This window comes from Alosa sapidissima, chromosome 13 (assembly GCF_018492685.1).
Source record: "Alosa sapidissima isolate fAloSap1 chromosome 13, fAloSap1.pri, whole genome shotgun sequence".
Classification (NCBI taxonomy): Eukaryota; Metazoa; Chordata; class Actinopteri; order Clupeiformes; family Clupeidae; genus Alosa; species Alosa sapidissima.
This window is the reverse complement of record NC_055969.1, coordinates 34,470,867-34,485,866: the sequence shown is the minus strand read 5'-3', so window position 1 is coordinate 34,485,866 and position 15,000 is coordinate 34,470,867. Positions and strand designations below refer to the sequence as shown.

General features: G+C 42.5%; 1 protein-coding gene across 1 annotated transcript in view; it reads left to right on the top strand.

The window, feature by feature from the left end:
• The first annotated feature begins 2,416 nt into the window (after window positions 1-2,416).
• The window catches only part of lhx3 (LIM homeobox 3), a 12,867-nt gene continuing 283 nt past the window's right edge, over window positions 2,417-15,000 (top strand). Inside the window, exons 1-6 of the mRNA XM_042059410.1 lie at window positions 2,417-2,858; window positions 8,593-8,764; window positions 9,065-9,267; window positions 11,199-11,350; window positions 12,788-12,959; window positions 14,578-15,000. The exon at window positions 14,578-15,000 is cut by the window's right edge and continues 283 nt beyond it. Coding sequence (XP_041915344.1) covers window positions 2,789-2,858; window positions 8,593-8,764; window positions 9,065-9,267; window positions 11,199-11,350; window positions 12,788-12,959; window positions 14,578-15,000 — 1,192 coding nt within the window. The 5' untranslated portion in view covers window positions 2,417-2,788. The remainder of the gene's footprint in view (window positions 2,859-8,592; window positions 8,765-9,064; window positions 9,268-11,198; window positions 11,351-12,787; window positions 12,960-14,577) is intronic.

Genomic DNA, 15,000 nt, shown 5'->3' with positions numbered 1-15,000 from the left:
TCTCTCATCCCTCTCTCTCCTCTCTCTCATCCCTCTCTCTCTCTCTCTCCTCCTTCCTCCAGCACCTCTCTGGACCCTGAGCCCCCATCTTAGCAGATTGCTATGGCGATAACCCACCTGGGTCCCACTTGAGGGAGTTGCAGCAATCAGCCAGTAATAGTCCTCCCACAAAAAGGCAGCGGGCACTCGGACGCCAGAGCCGGCGCTCGCTCCGGACGCTCGCCACGACTCTCCTCTTCAGCCGCACTGAGCTCCCCCCAGAGAGGCCCACCCGCATGCTCACCATTAGCCCTCTGAATAGATCAAACCCTGGCGCCGCCACACGCCGCTACACACCGCTCATGTGAAGAGGCTGCGGTGCCGAGATGGAGAGCGTCTCTGTGAGGGCTTCTGTTGTGTACGCTTCTTCCTACCAACAATTGTGTCAACAATGAGCTTGAAAGGCTTTGTGTGCCGGCTATCTGACTGTATGTCTCTTACGCATGTTTTGTTATTCCTGCAGTACATGGATTAGGCTGCTATGACTCCGACCAGGAGGACCTTTAGTAGGCAAACCATTGTGTCTACAGTGTCTACCTATATGCTTTATCAACAAAATTGTATTTTATTCAATTAATTATTAAGTTCATCTTCTTGATTCCGTAATTACAGTATTTGCTCATATGAGTTTAACCAGAACAAGTAATTCCATTTTTCATATGTTTCTCTGTGGGAGTGAAACATGTTCAGCTAGAGGATCTAGATGGAGATGCTGTCTGCAGGTAGTTCTGGGTGTATTCACCAAAAATCCCATGACAGGAGCCGCACGCCCACCTCACCTGTTCCTGGAAGAGATTAAAGCATTCATGGGAATGATGGAGTAGTAGGCCTATCACAGTGCTGTTATCCTCCTTACACTAAGAGAGACTTGAATTAGCAGTCCCCAAAGACCACCAAATTTGCAAACATCTACACACCAAATATAAAACAACATGTCAAGGTATAAATTGTGCTTGGAGAGCATATGCAATTTGTGTTCTAAACGTGTCCTAATTTTAAAATATTTGCAAAAATATATTGTATAATATCCCTGTGTAAATATACAACTGGTTTGAAATACACGTTTTTTATTATTATTATTTTGCACAAGAACCCCGTCGAATTCAGTGTCACTGAATGGGTGATATTACTGTAAAAACGGTGGTGGATGATATAAAAAGACGGATTCTTTGGCGCCACATTATAACAATTTCTCTCCTCGAAGCCTAATATTTCTGAGAAGAGACGAAGGAAAAAAGACAGGAAAAAACAAACGGACGCTCACGTACCTAAAAAGGCTTTTCTTCTCAGGAAAATCAGCCGAATCTAGCCTGTTGTTCTGTCCCGTCTAAGCTCCTTTGGGACTCTCCTCGGTTTAGAAACCTAGTTACAGTATATGCTTCTTCCAGCTTTACGGGCGTTCCTCTATAATCTGCATAAAGAGATCAGTCTGACTTGTTGACGGGGGATTAGACAGGGCAGAAAACTCGCTTTGGGAGATGAAAACAAATGCCTCTTTCAGAAAACATAGATAGATAGATAGATAGATAGATAGATAGATAGATAGATAGATAGATAGATAGATAGATCTTAGTTACTGTAAAACATGTAGGCCTAAATTAAGTCATTATTCTGTAATATTTTGCAAAGGTTAGTCTATGTGACAGAAATTATTAAAAAAAGAAAGAAAGAAAGAAAAAAAGAAAAAAAGAAAGAAAGAACATTTTCCACGTGCCAATTGAAAATAAACGCGCACGAACACATTTTCTTTTACATCAAAATCCAGTTAGCCCTTAAAAAATTATTTAAAAAAATAATAATTTTACATTTACATCTGTACATCGAAATCTTAATTTTCTATGGTGGAAGAGTCAACTTCTTCAAGTCAAATCCTACTGCGGGTCCAGGTAATACGGCACTAGTTATTTTTTCACTTAAAATACCCTAGTGACACTGAAAACAAATTTGCACACCGAAGTAAACAATGCATATTTGTCTGAGAAACAAAACAAAAAAACTGCCTTCAGATTATATGTGCGTTTTGATGACAGCTATGTCTAAAGTGGACACGGCAATGTTCTTTGAGCAACATCCGTGAACAGGACAAGTAGGCATCTCACAGTTGTGTCTGCTGTGCGCTTTTCTTGATCCAACAAAAGAGAAGCAAAGACCATGAAAACGCACGACAGCCATGATCCCGACGCGGTGCTGCCCAGTGCCCTATTGTACACGATGAAAGATGGACACGTGTACCACAGGAAGTGATAAGGGGGCAGGCTTGTTTCGAAGACAGGGAGGGGGGGGGGGGCGTTCGTATACACACGCCTCCGCCTCGCGCGCCTAGAAACTCCCCTTCAGGACCGAGGACAGGGCAGACCTTTTTAACTCTCGGCAGCACCGGCACTCGCCTCTTTAGTTTGGTTATGCTAAAAAGAACAGCGTCCAGAGGCCAGGTGACTCGCATCGTTGTCAAGAATCCCCCTCACTGTTCGTCGCCTCCGAAGCGTGGAATCAAACGGACGCAGTATTTTATGCAGCAAGTGTCCGGACGCATGGTGCTTGTCTTTGTGGGCCAGGTTTTGCGAGGCTCCGTCTCATTCCGGGCTCAAAACCACCTGGGACTAGTGTATTTCAGATTTGGAGTCGGTAACGGTGTAGTAATAATCCCTGGTAATAACTTATCTGTTACCTGTAGCATTTTGGGTGATTAGTGCTGTTCTATCTTAAACTCGAGCGTGTATATTTTTGCTAAAACCCGCCATTGGCCAGAATGTTGCTCGAACACCCAGGCTCGAGCTGTCAAAATCCTGGAAATTACTCAAGATACAGTTCAAGTCAAGGTAAGCACTGTTTATGCTGAAATTATCTTGCTATTTTCTCATTTTACGAGATGTGTCAGTGGTGATGCGTTGTGCAGCGAGGCATTCACTTCTATTTTATGCAGTTAAACACATTTGCATCCTTGAAATGAGGCATGAAATTGATTAAACCACCACCCGGGAGAAGGAATCCGGTCTCCAACAAGTTCCTAAAATGAGTTGCTGGAAATGATTTGTATTGGTTGCCCGTCCATCATTCAGCCATTCTAATAGCTGGTTATTTGAGGTTGTGTTGGACATTTGTTGATATGTATCGTTGATGCTTTATGGAGGCCACCCAATAATGCAAACAATTGTCTGCCATTTATACTGGACTACTACGAATTATATACCAACTTAAACAATATCAAGATCAGTGGAGTAACACCGTTAACCATATTTCATAGTAGGCTATATGATATGCTCTGTTCCTTTTCGTGTGGATTTTCTTTTTCACTCACCGGTTCAACAAGACTTGGAGGTTTTGTCCCTCAGTCTGTCTCTCTCCTGCGCGAGGGATACGTTATGAATATGTAATGAGCGACATTGTGCCCGAGTGGAACAGATGTGCAGCGCGTGCTGTCATCTCACCCCATCGCTCGCGGCTGTTAGGAGGGGACCACCGACGCATTCAGCTGCAAGGCGCATGCACCTGGGGTAGAGCAAGAGGCCAATACAACCGGGACCCTCGGTCTGGCTCTGTGTGTCCCTCTGTGCGTACCGTTAACTGCCCAGGGACGCGCAACAGGTATCGGGTTCTTTTGTGACAGGTGCGAAACTTGAGGAACAGTAGAACAGGCCCAAGATGGGGGCACTCTGGACTCTGGATTACTGTGCAACGCGCAGCAAGCATCACAGACGTTTGCCGGTTTTGGAAAGGTTGTGGCAAAGAAGGGGAGATTTTGTCGCAGCTCATCAGCTCTCCTCTTAGCCTACAAATAGGCCTGAATCTCAGAGTGAGATGGGAATATAGGCCAAAGCCGGTTAAGAAATGAAACATTAGCGCATGTATAACGTCCAAAAGATCAGATTTGGTTGGTTAGAAGGAAAAATCGAGGGTTGTTACGAAATGTTGAAACACGCTAAGGAAAATAATTGCAGCAGGTGAAATCTTTGTGTTAATTAAGGTTGGAACCATACGAAAATACAACATTAAGAGCACGTTAAATGTGGCTGTGCGCACCTGCTTTTAGAACACAATTGATAGTGCACTTTTAGCATTTCGGCCCCTACTTTTTTCCCACGCTTATGCTTACATATCGGATGCAAACATAGCTCATGTGAAGCTATTACTGTCGCCCCACCCCTCTAAAGTGAACGATCAATAAGACATAAAATATTATAAAGCATAAAAGTAAGAGCGAACATTGATGCATCCCGCACCTTTCACCAAAATGCGTTTCATATACTCTGAAAATGCAGGCAAATGGGTCATTGATTTTGAATTCATCAAGGGCCAGGCGGCGGTGGCACTACGCTTGATTTCCCAAGGCGCTCTTTTGCACTGGAGATCACTGTCAATAAAATTCATCTGGGTGTTGACTCGATCAACATTTTATTGAACAGCCAATTCTTCCTTAAGCAAACAGTTGTCTTTCTGAAGGCACATGCCAAACGTGTGTGTGTGTGTGTGTGTGTGTGTGTGTGTGTGTGTGTGTGTGTGTGTGTGTGTATGTGTGTGTGTGTGTGTGTGTGTGTGTGTGTGTGTGTGTGTGTAACAGAGAGATAAAGAGAAAGACTCTGTGTGTGTGTGTGTGTGTGTGTGTGTGTGTGTGTGTGTGTGTGTGTGTGTGTGTGTGTGAGCATGTGTACATGGCTGGCGCGTGTAGTTTACCTGTGTCGGTGAGTGCATGAAGAGAGAATAGCTGGAAAAGAGATGTCATCATGATCATTTTACTGATGCCACTCACCGTATATACTGTATGTGACTCTTCAAACTGTTGCTCTCTCTGGAAATATGGACTCAGTCTACACCGATCACAGATGCTCATGTTAAGCTAAAAAGCAAAAGGCCGATTTCAAGATAACATCCATAATAGTTGAACTCCAAATTATTGTGACACTGCAATTATGACAGTCCGTCAAAACAATTTATCAAAATGTGTAAACAATAATATAATATAAAATAATATAATATAATGTAATAAATAATCGAATAAAATGCATAATATAATGATTTACTTCATATATACAAGTATACTTCATATATATAAGTAAATATTGTTATAACATATGTTATTATATTCGAATGATATAATAATAAGCCATTTCAGTGAGGAATATCATGCTAAATCTAGCAGTACCCATGGCCTTGTCTTTTGGGTCTCCAAATATTTTTGACATATCGAAGTGCATGTTGTACCCCGCTAACTAGACACTGTTAAATTATTTTCATGTTCTATCTATTCTAATGGTATGATGATGTTTATTTATGCAGATGGAAAACATTAAATGCTAGTTGACACTCAGAGCATATGTAACGTCCATTTGTTTTAATAACATTTCATGTCATATCATTAAAAAACTAAGTTTATCCAGATGCCTTTGCTCATATTTTGAACGACCCTTGGCGTTGGTACCCCTCTCCACATTACACAGAGGGGTGATAATCTGTCCCGTCCTGTTGCAACAGAACAGTCATTCGGAAAACAAGGCGGCGTAATCCACTTCACATCTTTCTACCATAGCAGGCTACACTTACGCACTGCACGGAGCGCATGTTTTTGCCACCATTGCCTGAATCTTTCCGCATATTTTCGTTTAGTTTCGTTTAAGGCGAGTCGGGATACAGACATACGGTGACAGAAAGAGTGTTTGTAGTTTGTTGTTGTTGTTGGGGCATGAGCCATGGATGGGCAGCATAGCGAGTGCGAGCTGAGCTCTCCAAAAGACGCAGCCAATAACACAGAGATGCTGTTTGCCCTGCTTACGCAAAGCGAGGAGCTACGTAAAGGTATAGTTCACCCAGGTTATGATGCATGGGATAGTTTTGTTTTTTGCATGAATTGCCGAGTAAGAGTTGGTTTGTCTGATTTTACTTTTTAATGGCATTCGGTTGATCTGCACTTTGTTCATTTGACTTGCGATTGAAGCAACCGAGGTTCTTTCTTTTTTTTGGAAAAAAGTATTTTTGTGCGTTTGGTTCGATAACCTTCGCTCATGTTTGATGTATGCCATTGTAAGAAAAGACATGCGAATAGGGCTATTTTCAGAGTGGGCCAGCCAGTGGCCTTGCATCGAACCTACAGCGATTTGTTGCGGGCATGATGTGTACGCCTCTGCTGTTCTGGGGTTATCCAACCGGAGGACAATTCCCTTTCAGATTTCTTTTCTGTAATACCCCGCCACCGCTGTAATACTTTGGATTATAGCAGAATCTGTAGGACGCAGGATTACGGCACCAGGCGGTGAATTTACCAATTGGCATATGTCTTATCTTTTCCTCTCTGCAAGGCACAATTCATTGTTTGTTCTCATTGTTGCTATTTTTTGGCTTTTAAAATATTTTCGCATTTTGCCCATCTGTTGCATTATGCGCTGTTCAGTCACAGGGGAGTCTTATCACAGAACCCATTTCTAACATTTGTTTCATTCAAATGAATACACCTTTGAACCGTGACAGAATTAGGCAACATGCCAGACAGCTCATGAGACAGCTGATACTTTTCAAGGGCAATACTCCATTAATGTTATTAATTTCTTCGTTCGTTCGTTTTTAAAACGTTCACAGTAATGGTGTGAATATTTTAAAATTTGATATTATCAAGAAGTCGGATATTTACATGGCTATGATGATGCCCTTTAGGCCTACATGAATCCCATTGTTGGCGAGGCTACTGTTTCATTTTATTTATTTATTTTTCATATTAGGGCCTGATTATCTCAAAGTACATGTTAACCTATTTCCTCAGTTTCGCAAAAAGCTCTTGGTAATCTCAAGCCCCTTAAATAAATTATAGGTTTTTCGGTACACCTGGTCATGCTGGCTTGGCCGATGTGGACAGCCCCCAAGTAGTGACAGAAAAACGACGCAGCGTTTCATATTTTATTAAAAGGCCCCCGACACAACAAAAGAAACGCGATTCCTTCTTTGGATGAAATGTGAAGTGCCGGCATTTAATGATTAATTATGCAACAGAATGATGATATCTTAAGTCGTATTTACGTGGGTGCAGTCTTCCATTGATATTTACAATCTCTTGTTTATGGTTTTGGTGAAGCAACACAGGTGAATGGATTTCCGCGCTTCAATTGTGACCAGCACTTTGTTTGCGCAAGAGTCACAGCTGGTTTAGGGTCATTATTTAATACACATTAGTGATAACAAGAAAAATGATATATGTCTCTGTAGAAATGTGGATGTTATTTCCTCAGTACTTATTTATCAGTAAATTAAATCATACCCTAGCCTGCATGTGACACATAGTCCTATTCTTGGGTACTCGTTACGAATATTGTAAATATCAATTATAGTATAATTTAAGAGATGGAGGACTACAGTTTTAGACCGCTGTACAATCCTTTACTGAAACTGTCTTCTACAGAATTTCTTTTTTTTCCGGTTGTACTTGTACCAACTCTCTCAAAAACGTCCTTGTGTGTATGTAGGCTACTAAGGTATCGTTCCCCTGTGCAAAAACGAGATAAAGGATCCTTAGTACAACTCAAACGACTGACCAATATGATCCTCCATATGTTGGATTTAATACTCTAAGTATGGCTAATGTAGGCCCACAATCGAAGTACGTTAAAAAACGGGTGTGTCAGATATAATCTAGTGGCCTATTACATAGTAACGAATCAGGAGGAAATATGTGCGATCTGATCAATTTGCAGTTGCAGTCGTAGGTATGGAGTTTGAGGTTTACCTGATCATGTAGTTGCATCAGCTCACGGCTGGTTGTCCCTCTGGAGAAGGCAAAAAATGGCGCTTCTATATGGCTGCTGTGGTTGACGCAGCGTTGAGAGTGTGGAAGAGAATATTTCAGTAGGAGAAGAAATTCGGACAGATCATGATGTTAATGGTGAAAAAATAAAGAACTGCAATAAGGCAGAGAAGACAACGAATAGACTAATAGGGAAAACAGAGACAATGATTTTTCGTTTCCTTTGCCCTCACTCTTGTTTTCAGTAGACTATGTGTATTATTACAAGACTACCATATAAAGTGGCATTTTTGCCATGTTCTTTAACATTATTTAAATCATTACATGCATTTGAAAACATTATTTTACGTCCTCAGCCGTTTTAATCTTTGGCTCTAGGACTGCTCTGTATACCTGCATAATGATACACAGGTTTTAATTATTTCATATATTTCTAGCTCTAGCACTTCTTAGGATAACGAATGATATAATTCTGACAAATTTGACAGTGGTGACATAAACGAATCCATTTTTTCCTGAAAGCCTGTGAAATAAAACAAAAAAATATCCCTTTGTTGATATACCAATGCTGTAAAAATAGCACTCTCAGAAAAATGCTAATCAATTCATTAATTTCACAATAATTGGATGGCAGCGTGTCGATTTCGTTAGGGTGCACGTATGAGATTGGGAATTCCGATCAACTTGTGAGTTCCAGGCTAACACCGGATAGAATTTACAGCTTTGCATCATGATAGCACGAAGCCTACACACTATCTGTGCTTTTATCTGTTTTTTTTTTAAAGAATGGAAATTTCCTGAGGTCCGCGTCTTTTCTATTTTCTTGGCAGAAATCCCTGTGTGTGCTGGCTGCAATCAGCACATCGTGGACCGCTTCATCCTGAAGGTGCTGGACCGCCACTGGCACAGCAAGTGCCTCAAGTGCAGCGACTGCCAGTCTCCGCTGGCCGACAAGTGCTTCAGCCGGGGAGACAGCGTCTACTGCAAGGAAGACTTCTTCAAGTGAGTCTCCCGAACAGCGCATCATTCGCTCTGTCCACCTGATAGTTCTTCGACATGATTTTTCACTAATAACAATACACACACAGGCCACATGTAGGCTATTCGCAATGGAGTAAAAATCTACGAGAGACATTGTAATAGGCTACATATCAAACGAAAATGAAAATAAATGTTTAATGGCATGGAATGGGGAGTAGTATGTTAGAATGTGTCTGTACGGTGGGAAAAGCTCATGTTACCAGGTGTTGAATGTGAAATGCAATCGCCTATATTGATATCGACCCTTGTTGCTTCCCAAAGGAGATTTGGAACCAAATGTGCAGCATGCCAGCAGGGTATTCCTCCGACGCAGGTGGTGCGCCGAGCACAGGACTTCGTCTATCACCTGCACTGCTTCGCCTGCATCGTGTGCAAACGGCAGCTGGCGACGGGGGACGAGTACTACCTGATGGAGGATAGCAGGCTCGTGTGCAAAGCGGACTACGAAACCGCCAAGCAAAGGGGTGAGAACGCAGGGACATAGCACAGTCCTGCCTTTATTCGGAGTAACGCCACACCAGTGAAGCGAATATACCAACATAGTCTTTGATGAGCAAGTCTGAAACCCCTAATTCGTGAAAAACGGGTATTGTTCGAGAACTATCTAACATAGGCTACAATTATAGCCTAATGAACTCCAATTTAAGTCTTATTTAAAGCAAGGTTATGAAATTCAGGTTCTTAGCACTATTTGGATTATTAATGTTATTGCAAACCCAATGCATGTTTTAGTATATCTTAATACCACATGAAGGAAATAAAACTTAAAGGTTATTATATTGTTATGCTATTGTAATAGGTATACTTAAATATTATTATATTGTTATGCTATTGTAATAAGTAATATTTATATAATAATTAACATTCGGTTCTGTATTTTATTCTCCATGTTATACTAAATTATTTATAATGAACGGGAATGGGATTGGACACGGGGTATGTGTGAGATGACCCTGAACACTGCAGCAGACAGGTGCAAACACTCCCTGATTCCTGCTCCCTGTGCTAGCAAAGTGCGCACAATGGGGGATGTTAATTCGAGAATGCGCAAAATTGATGCCAATCCCCAGCCGTTTCCGCGGAGCGTTTTATCAAAGTCGCCAAATGATTTTATCCCTTTAAATCAGTGACCTCTCGTTGAACGGCTGCTTTTAACTGTGAACTTAATCTCCGCGGGCATGAGGTCATCCATAAACATCTGACCCACCTGGGCTAATTGCGCTTCGGCCTGGCCCCTAATCAATACCTGCCTTGGTAATATGGAGACATTCATCCTTCATGGCCTGCGCACCCCCGCACAGCCTGTCCAAATGTTGATCCAGATTTCAAGCTGGGTCTTGATGCTCACAGGCAGGCAAGCATGCTGTCTGTGCTGAAGGGAAAAGGACGTGGGGCATTAGGGCATTACCCTGACATTACACGTTAGGCTTTCTCCGGCCAGTAAACATGTACGCATTTCCTTCTGTGTGTAACTAATATCATGTTGTTATCGTGATAAAGCTAATGCAGACTTTTTTGCGGGATCATATAGATTTGCATGATGTGATGATCTAGGTGAATAGCCAATTTGTCGTGCAAAATGTATACATAAATCCCCATTTTGAATTTGATCAAAAATTGTAGGGGAAAAAAAGTGTAAAATATCAATAAGTGTCTTGCTTAAAGATGTAGGCTAACGTAGCCACAAATAGTATGGCCTAATAAACTGAGGATTTGGGTTACTTAATTTATTTTCGAGCATGGTTATGAAATGTTATGTTTTATGGAAGGAATCATTTGGCAAAAACGAAATGATTTCAATTTTTCTTTAGACCTACACTGTTTTTTTATATTATTGTTCAATTGCAGTCATGTATATATCTCAAGACTATTCATATGAAAACACACAATGGTTTTTTTTTTTTTTTTTTTCAAGAAATAGGATCATTCAATTTGGTGGATATATCACGTTTAGTCCTCAACACTGGACATTTAAGGACATTGATGATTATTTTTAGCTTTTATTTTAATAGGCTACGGACGTTTAGTTGAAATGTTAAATGTCTGTTTTTTTCCCGTCACACATTAGGCGCATTCAGCTTACAATGAATGTGCAAAACAGTAGTGGCAATGTCAAGACAGTTAAATCTGGGAAGTATATTTTCAGGTGACCTAAATGACTCCGAGGACTAGACTAAACCCCAAATCCCCAAACAAGTGAAGACTACAAACTATGCGTTTGGTAATAGTCAACCGGTCATGGATTATTTTCTGTTATTATAGGTTTATAAACAATAAAACGCATCATTCGTTTTGGTCAGGAGAAAATAGAGTAAAGAGGCACTGGGATGGACTACTTTGAAACATGTTGACAATTTTGTATTATTTCTTACTGGGTTATATTTTTCTCTTACAGAAGCTGATTCCACTGCCAAAAGGCCTCGCACCACGATCACGGCCAAACAACTAGAGACGCTGAAAAACGCCTATAATAATTCCCCCAAACCGGCACGCCACGTGCGAGAGCAGCTGTCGTCCGAGACGGGCCTGGATATGAGAGTGGTGCAGGTGAGAAGCGCATTTGTCCCGGAAGGACATTGTCCTTTTTGCACTGCTGGCAAAAAGGTGGAAGCTCTAAAGTGTGCCGAGATATAGGGGTGAAAGGTGTTCCGTGGATGGTCTTAATTTACGGCCAGAAGGAGTTAAATGAAGTCTAGCCACTAGATTTGAGATCGGTAGGGGCAAGCTCGTTAACAATACTAAAAGGGAACCTTGCATATTGTCTCTGAAAGAGCCTTACTCAGGTTGACTATGGCCATATATATTATTTTTATGAATGTGCAAGGACACTTAAAGTAGGTATAGTGGCTACTTGGAATGTCCATTATTCACCGAATATGGCTTTGGGTCAGAAGGGTGCATCACACGCTGCATATAATTATTAACATCCATGAAGATAGCATTTAACGGCATAGTCTTACAGTGCCTGTGATTGTATAGTCATTCCCATTCAGTTACGATAGGGCATGTTTGTAGTCTTGTAATGTTTAAAACCCTGTGGTATATTGACGACCATCTTTTTAAAAAGTTTTACTCAGGTGCAATTTTATTGCCCTAATTTATAGAGCGTCAAAACGTGTGGTCGTTGGTGAAATTTGAATAATTAAAATCAACTCCGTGGCTGTAGATTCTACCGAGAGGAGAGCAGAGTGCAACCCGTCTGCTCCGCAGGTTAAGGACAACTTGTAGCTGTCTCGGAGTTAATTACGCCTGCGATAAATCTCAGCGGGCCATGGGCCTCTTTACGTTAGTGGTCCTTCCTACTGTTTCAATCTCCCACTTGGCCTGAAAAAAAGACATGACCCGGTCTCATGACAGTCCTTGAAAATTAATCTCTTCATAACGTTATTTAATGGCGCCAGTGAGAAGCAGAGACGTCCTAGATAGCCTACTATATTGTTGGTTCCCCAGGCCCAGGTGATTTTTTTGTTTGTGAGGTATCAATAACTATAGAGGAAATTGACGGAATCGAAAAGATTATAATTTCAGTAGCTTCTACAAGTGCATCAGGCTAAGTCATTTAAATATTCCCGGATTAATGAGTTAGTATAGCTCTTAATTAGTGAAGAGAGCCCCTTAGTTTTCTTCAATTTTTTCCATAATTACTCTTAATTACCTCTCTCATTAACCCACGTAATTTAAAGCAGTACGCCTATCCAGTTGTTTTATTGGTCAGTGATTAAAAGTATGTGATCCAAAGGTCATTTTAGTGATTAAGTGAATAAATATGTGGATTTGTTCCTTTAAATGACACACATCTATCCAATTTCCCTTTTACAAATATTTTACTACTCATTTCTAGCTTTAGTGACCAAAATTAAATTAGATCTTAGAAAAATATATATTTTTTCAGTTTTTCAATAAGGTAATTTTTTTTTTACTTGAGTATGCCCAACTGAGTATGCATGTATGATTTGTGTGTGTGTGTGTGTGTGTACATTTCAGGTGTGGTTCCAAAACAGGCGAGCGAAGGAAAAACGTCTGAAGAAGGATGCCGGACGCCAGAGGTGGGGTCAGTACTTCCGCAACATGAAGCGCTCGAGGGGCAGCTCCAAATCTGACAAGGACAGCATTCAGGAGGAGGGCATGGACAGTGACGCAGATGTGTCTTTCACAGGTGAGATCAGATCACACACACACACGTACGCACGTACGCACACGCACACACAACAACAACAACAACAACAACAACAACAACAACAACAACCAGAGCCTATACAACACAGACATACATTTAAATATGTATTTATGTATAAGATTATACAACAGTTTACACACTAGAAACCATCACCACATCCAAATGTACATAATGCACACTTTTCCATTAAAGGAAATTGTAATGCAGGCGGCAGGCCTATGTAATGCAGGCCTATGGAACATTGGCATTGGCACTGTGTGCATTCCATCTCTTTTCATCATTGTGAACATTACATTTCAAATCATTAAAGACGTCTCGCAAACACTCTCACTCTCAAGTTCTGTTGTTTAGTAAATCTGATTCATGGTTCATGGTGGTGTATACATCTGACATGGAAGGTTCGAGGAGGATTCTGCTGATATGGGATCTGTTGATAGCAGGCTGAAGCACTGGGACGTGGAGAGAGGGAGTGAATATCAGCTTTCACACACACACAGGCAACAGGCGGCTATAACTACGGTCAATCTGTGCAAAAATAAAAAAATATTGAAAGTGCTTCAAGCTTCTGTTGAGACAGCAGTTCATTTTGAAGAGTTGGTTGAGTTTTTATTGTGCTTTTTTTTGTGTGTGTCCAATGGTTAAGTGTGCTGTCAGTTCTGTAATGTGCTGATGTTTGATGATTCTCTCACACACACACACAGACACACAGACACAGACACAGACACACACACACACACCTACACACACACACACACACACACACACACACACACAGACACACACACACACACACACACAGACACACACAGACACACACACACACACACACACACACACACACACACACACACACACACACACAGACACACACACACACACACACACACACACACACACACACACACACAGTGATGATGGCTGATGGTTTCAGCACTGTCTGCCAGTGGCCATAATGGTAAGTCCAAGCACTGAGATGACTTCCTCCTCTTAGAAAGAACAAGAATTTAATAACGCCTTGCATTTGCTTCCATTTAACTGTGTGCATTTATTTCAAACAACATTCAGTGAAAGCAAATGCTGATAGACACTGGATAGCTTCCAGCTCTCTACAGGTTCATATCAGGGCAAGAGCCATTTCAGAGTTGCTGTTTAGAGGACTATTAGCCACTGTGGAAGCTCACTCACGAATATGTGACCAACTAAAGATTGTTTGATGTAGACAAGTGGGTCAAACCAGTGATGTTGGCACGACTGGTGCACTGGCATAGTGATGTTGGCACGACTGGTGCACTGGCATAGTGATGTTGGCACGACTGGTGCACTGGCATGGTGATGTTGGCACGACTGGTGCACTGGCATGGTGATGTTGGCACGACTGGTGCACTGGCATAGTGATGTTGGCATGGCTGTTGGACGTGCTGATGAAGCGGTGTCGTATGTTTCACATCTTCCTCTCCTGACCTCGTTGTCGGATGCTTCTTGTGTCCCCCTCCTGACCTCGTTGTCGTATGCTTCTTGTGTCCCCCTCCTGACCTCGTTGTCGTATGCTTCGTGTCCCCCTCCTGACCTCGTCTTCCCTCCTCTCTTCTCTCCGCAGATGAGCCGCCCATGTCGGACCTGAGCCACTCCAACGGTCTCTACGGCAGCCTGAGCGAGGCGTCCCCGGCCATGGGCCGCCCGGCAGGCTCGCACCCCTCCTTCCCCCTGGAGCACGGTGGCGTCCTCGCGTCCCAGGAGTCCTACCACGACATCCGCGCCGGCAGCCCCTACGGCCTCCCCCAGTCGCCCGGCTCGCTGCAGGCTCTGCCACCCCGCCACCAGCCCCTCATCTCGGGGCTGGTGTACCCGGACTCCGGGCTGCCCATGGTGGGTCAGGGTGGGCCCCCGGGCATCATGGGGCAGGCGGGGGGCAGGCTCATGGGCAGCGCCAACGGGCCCAGCTCTGACCTGTCGACGGGCAGCAGCGGCGGCTACCCAGACTTCCCCGCCAGTCCCGCGTCCTGGCTGGACGAGGTGGACC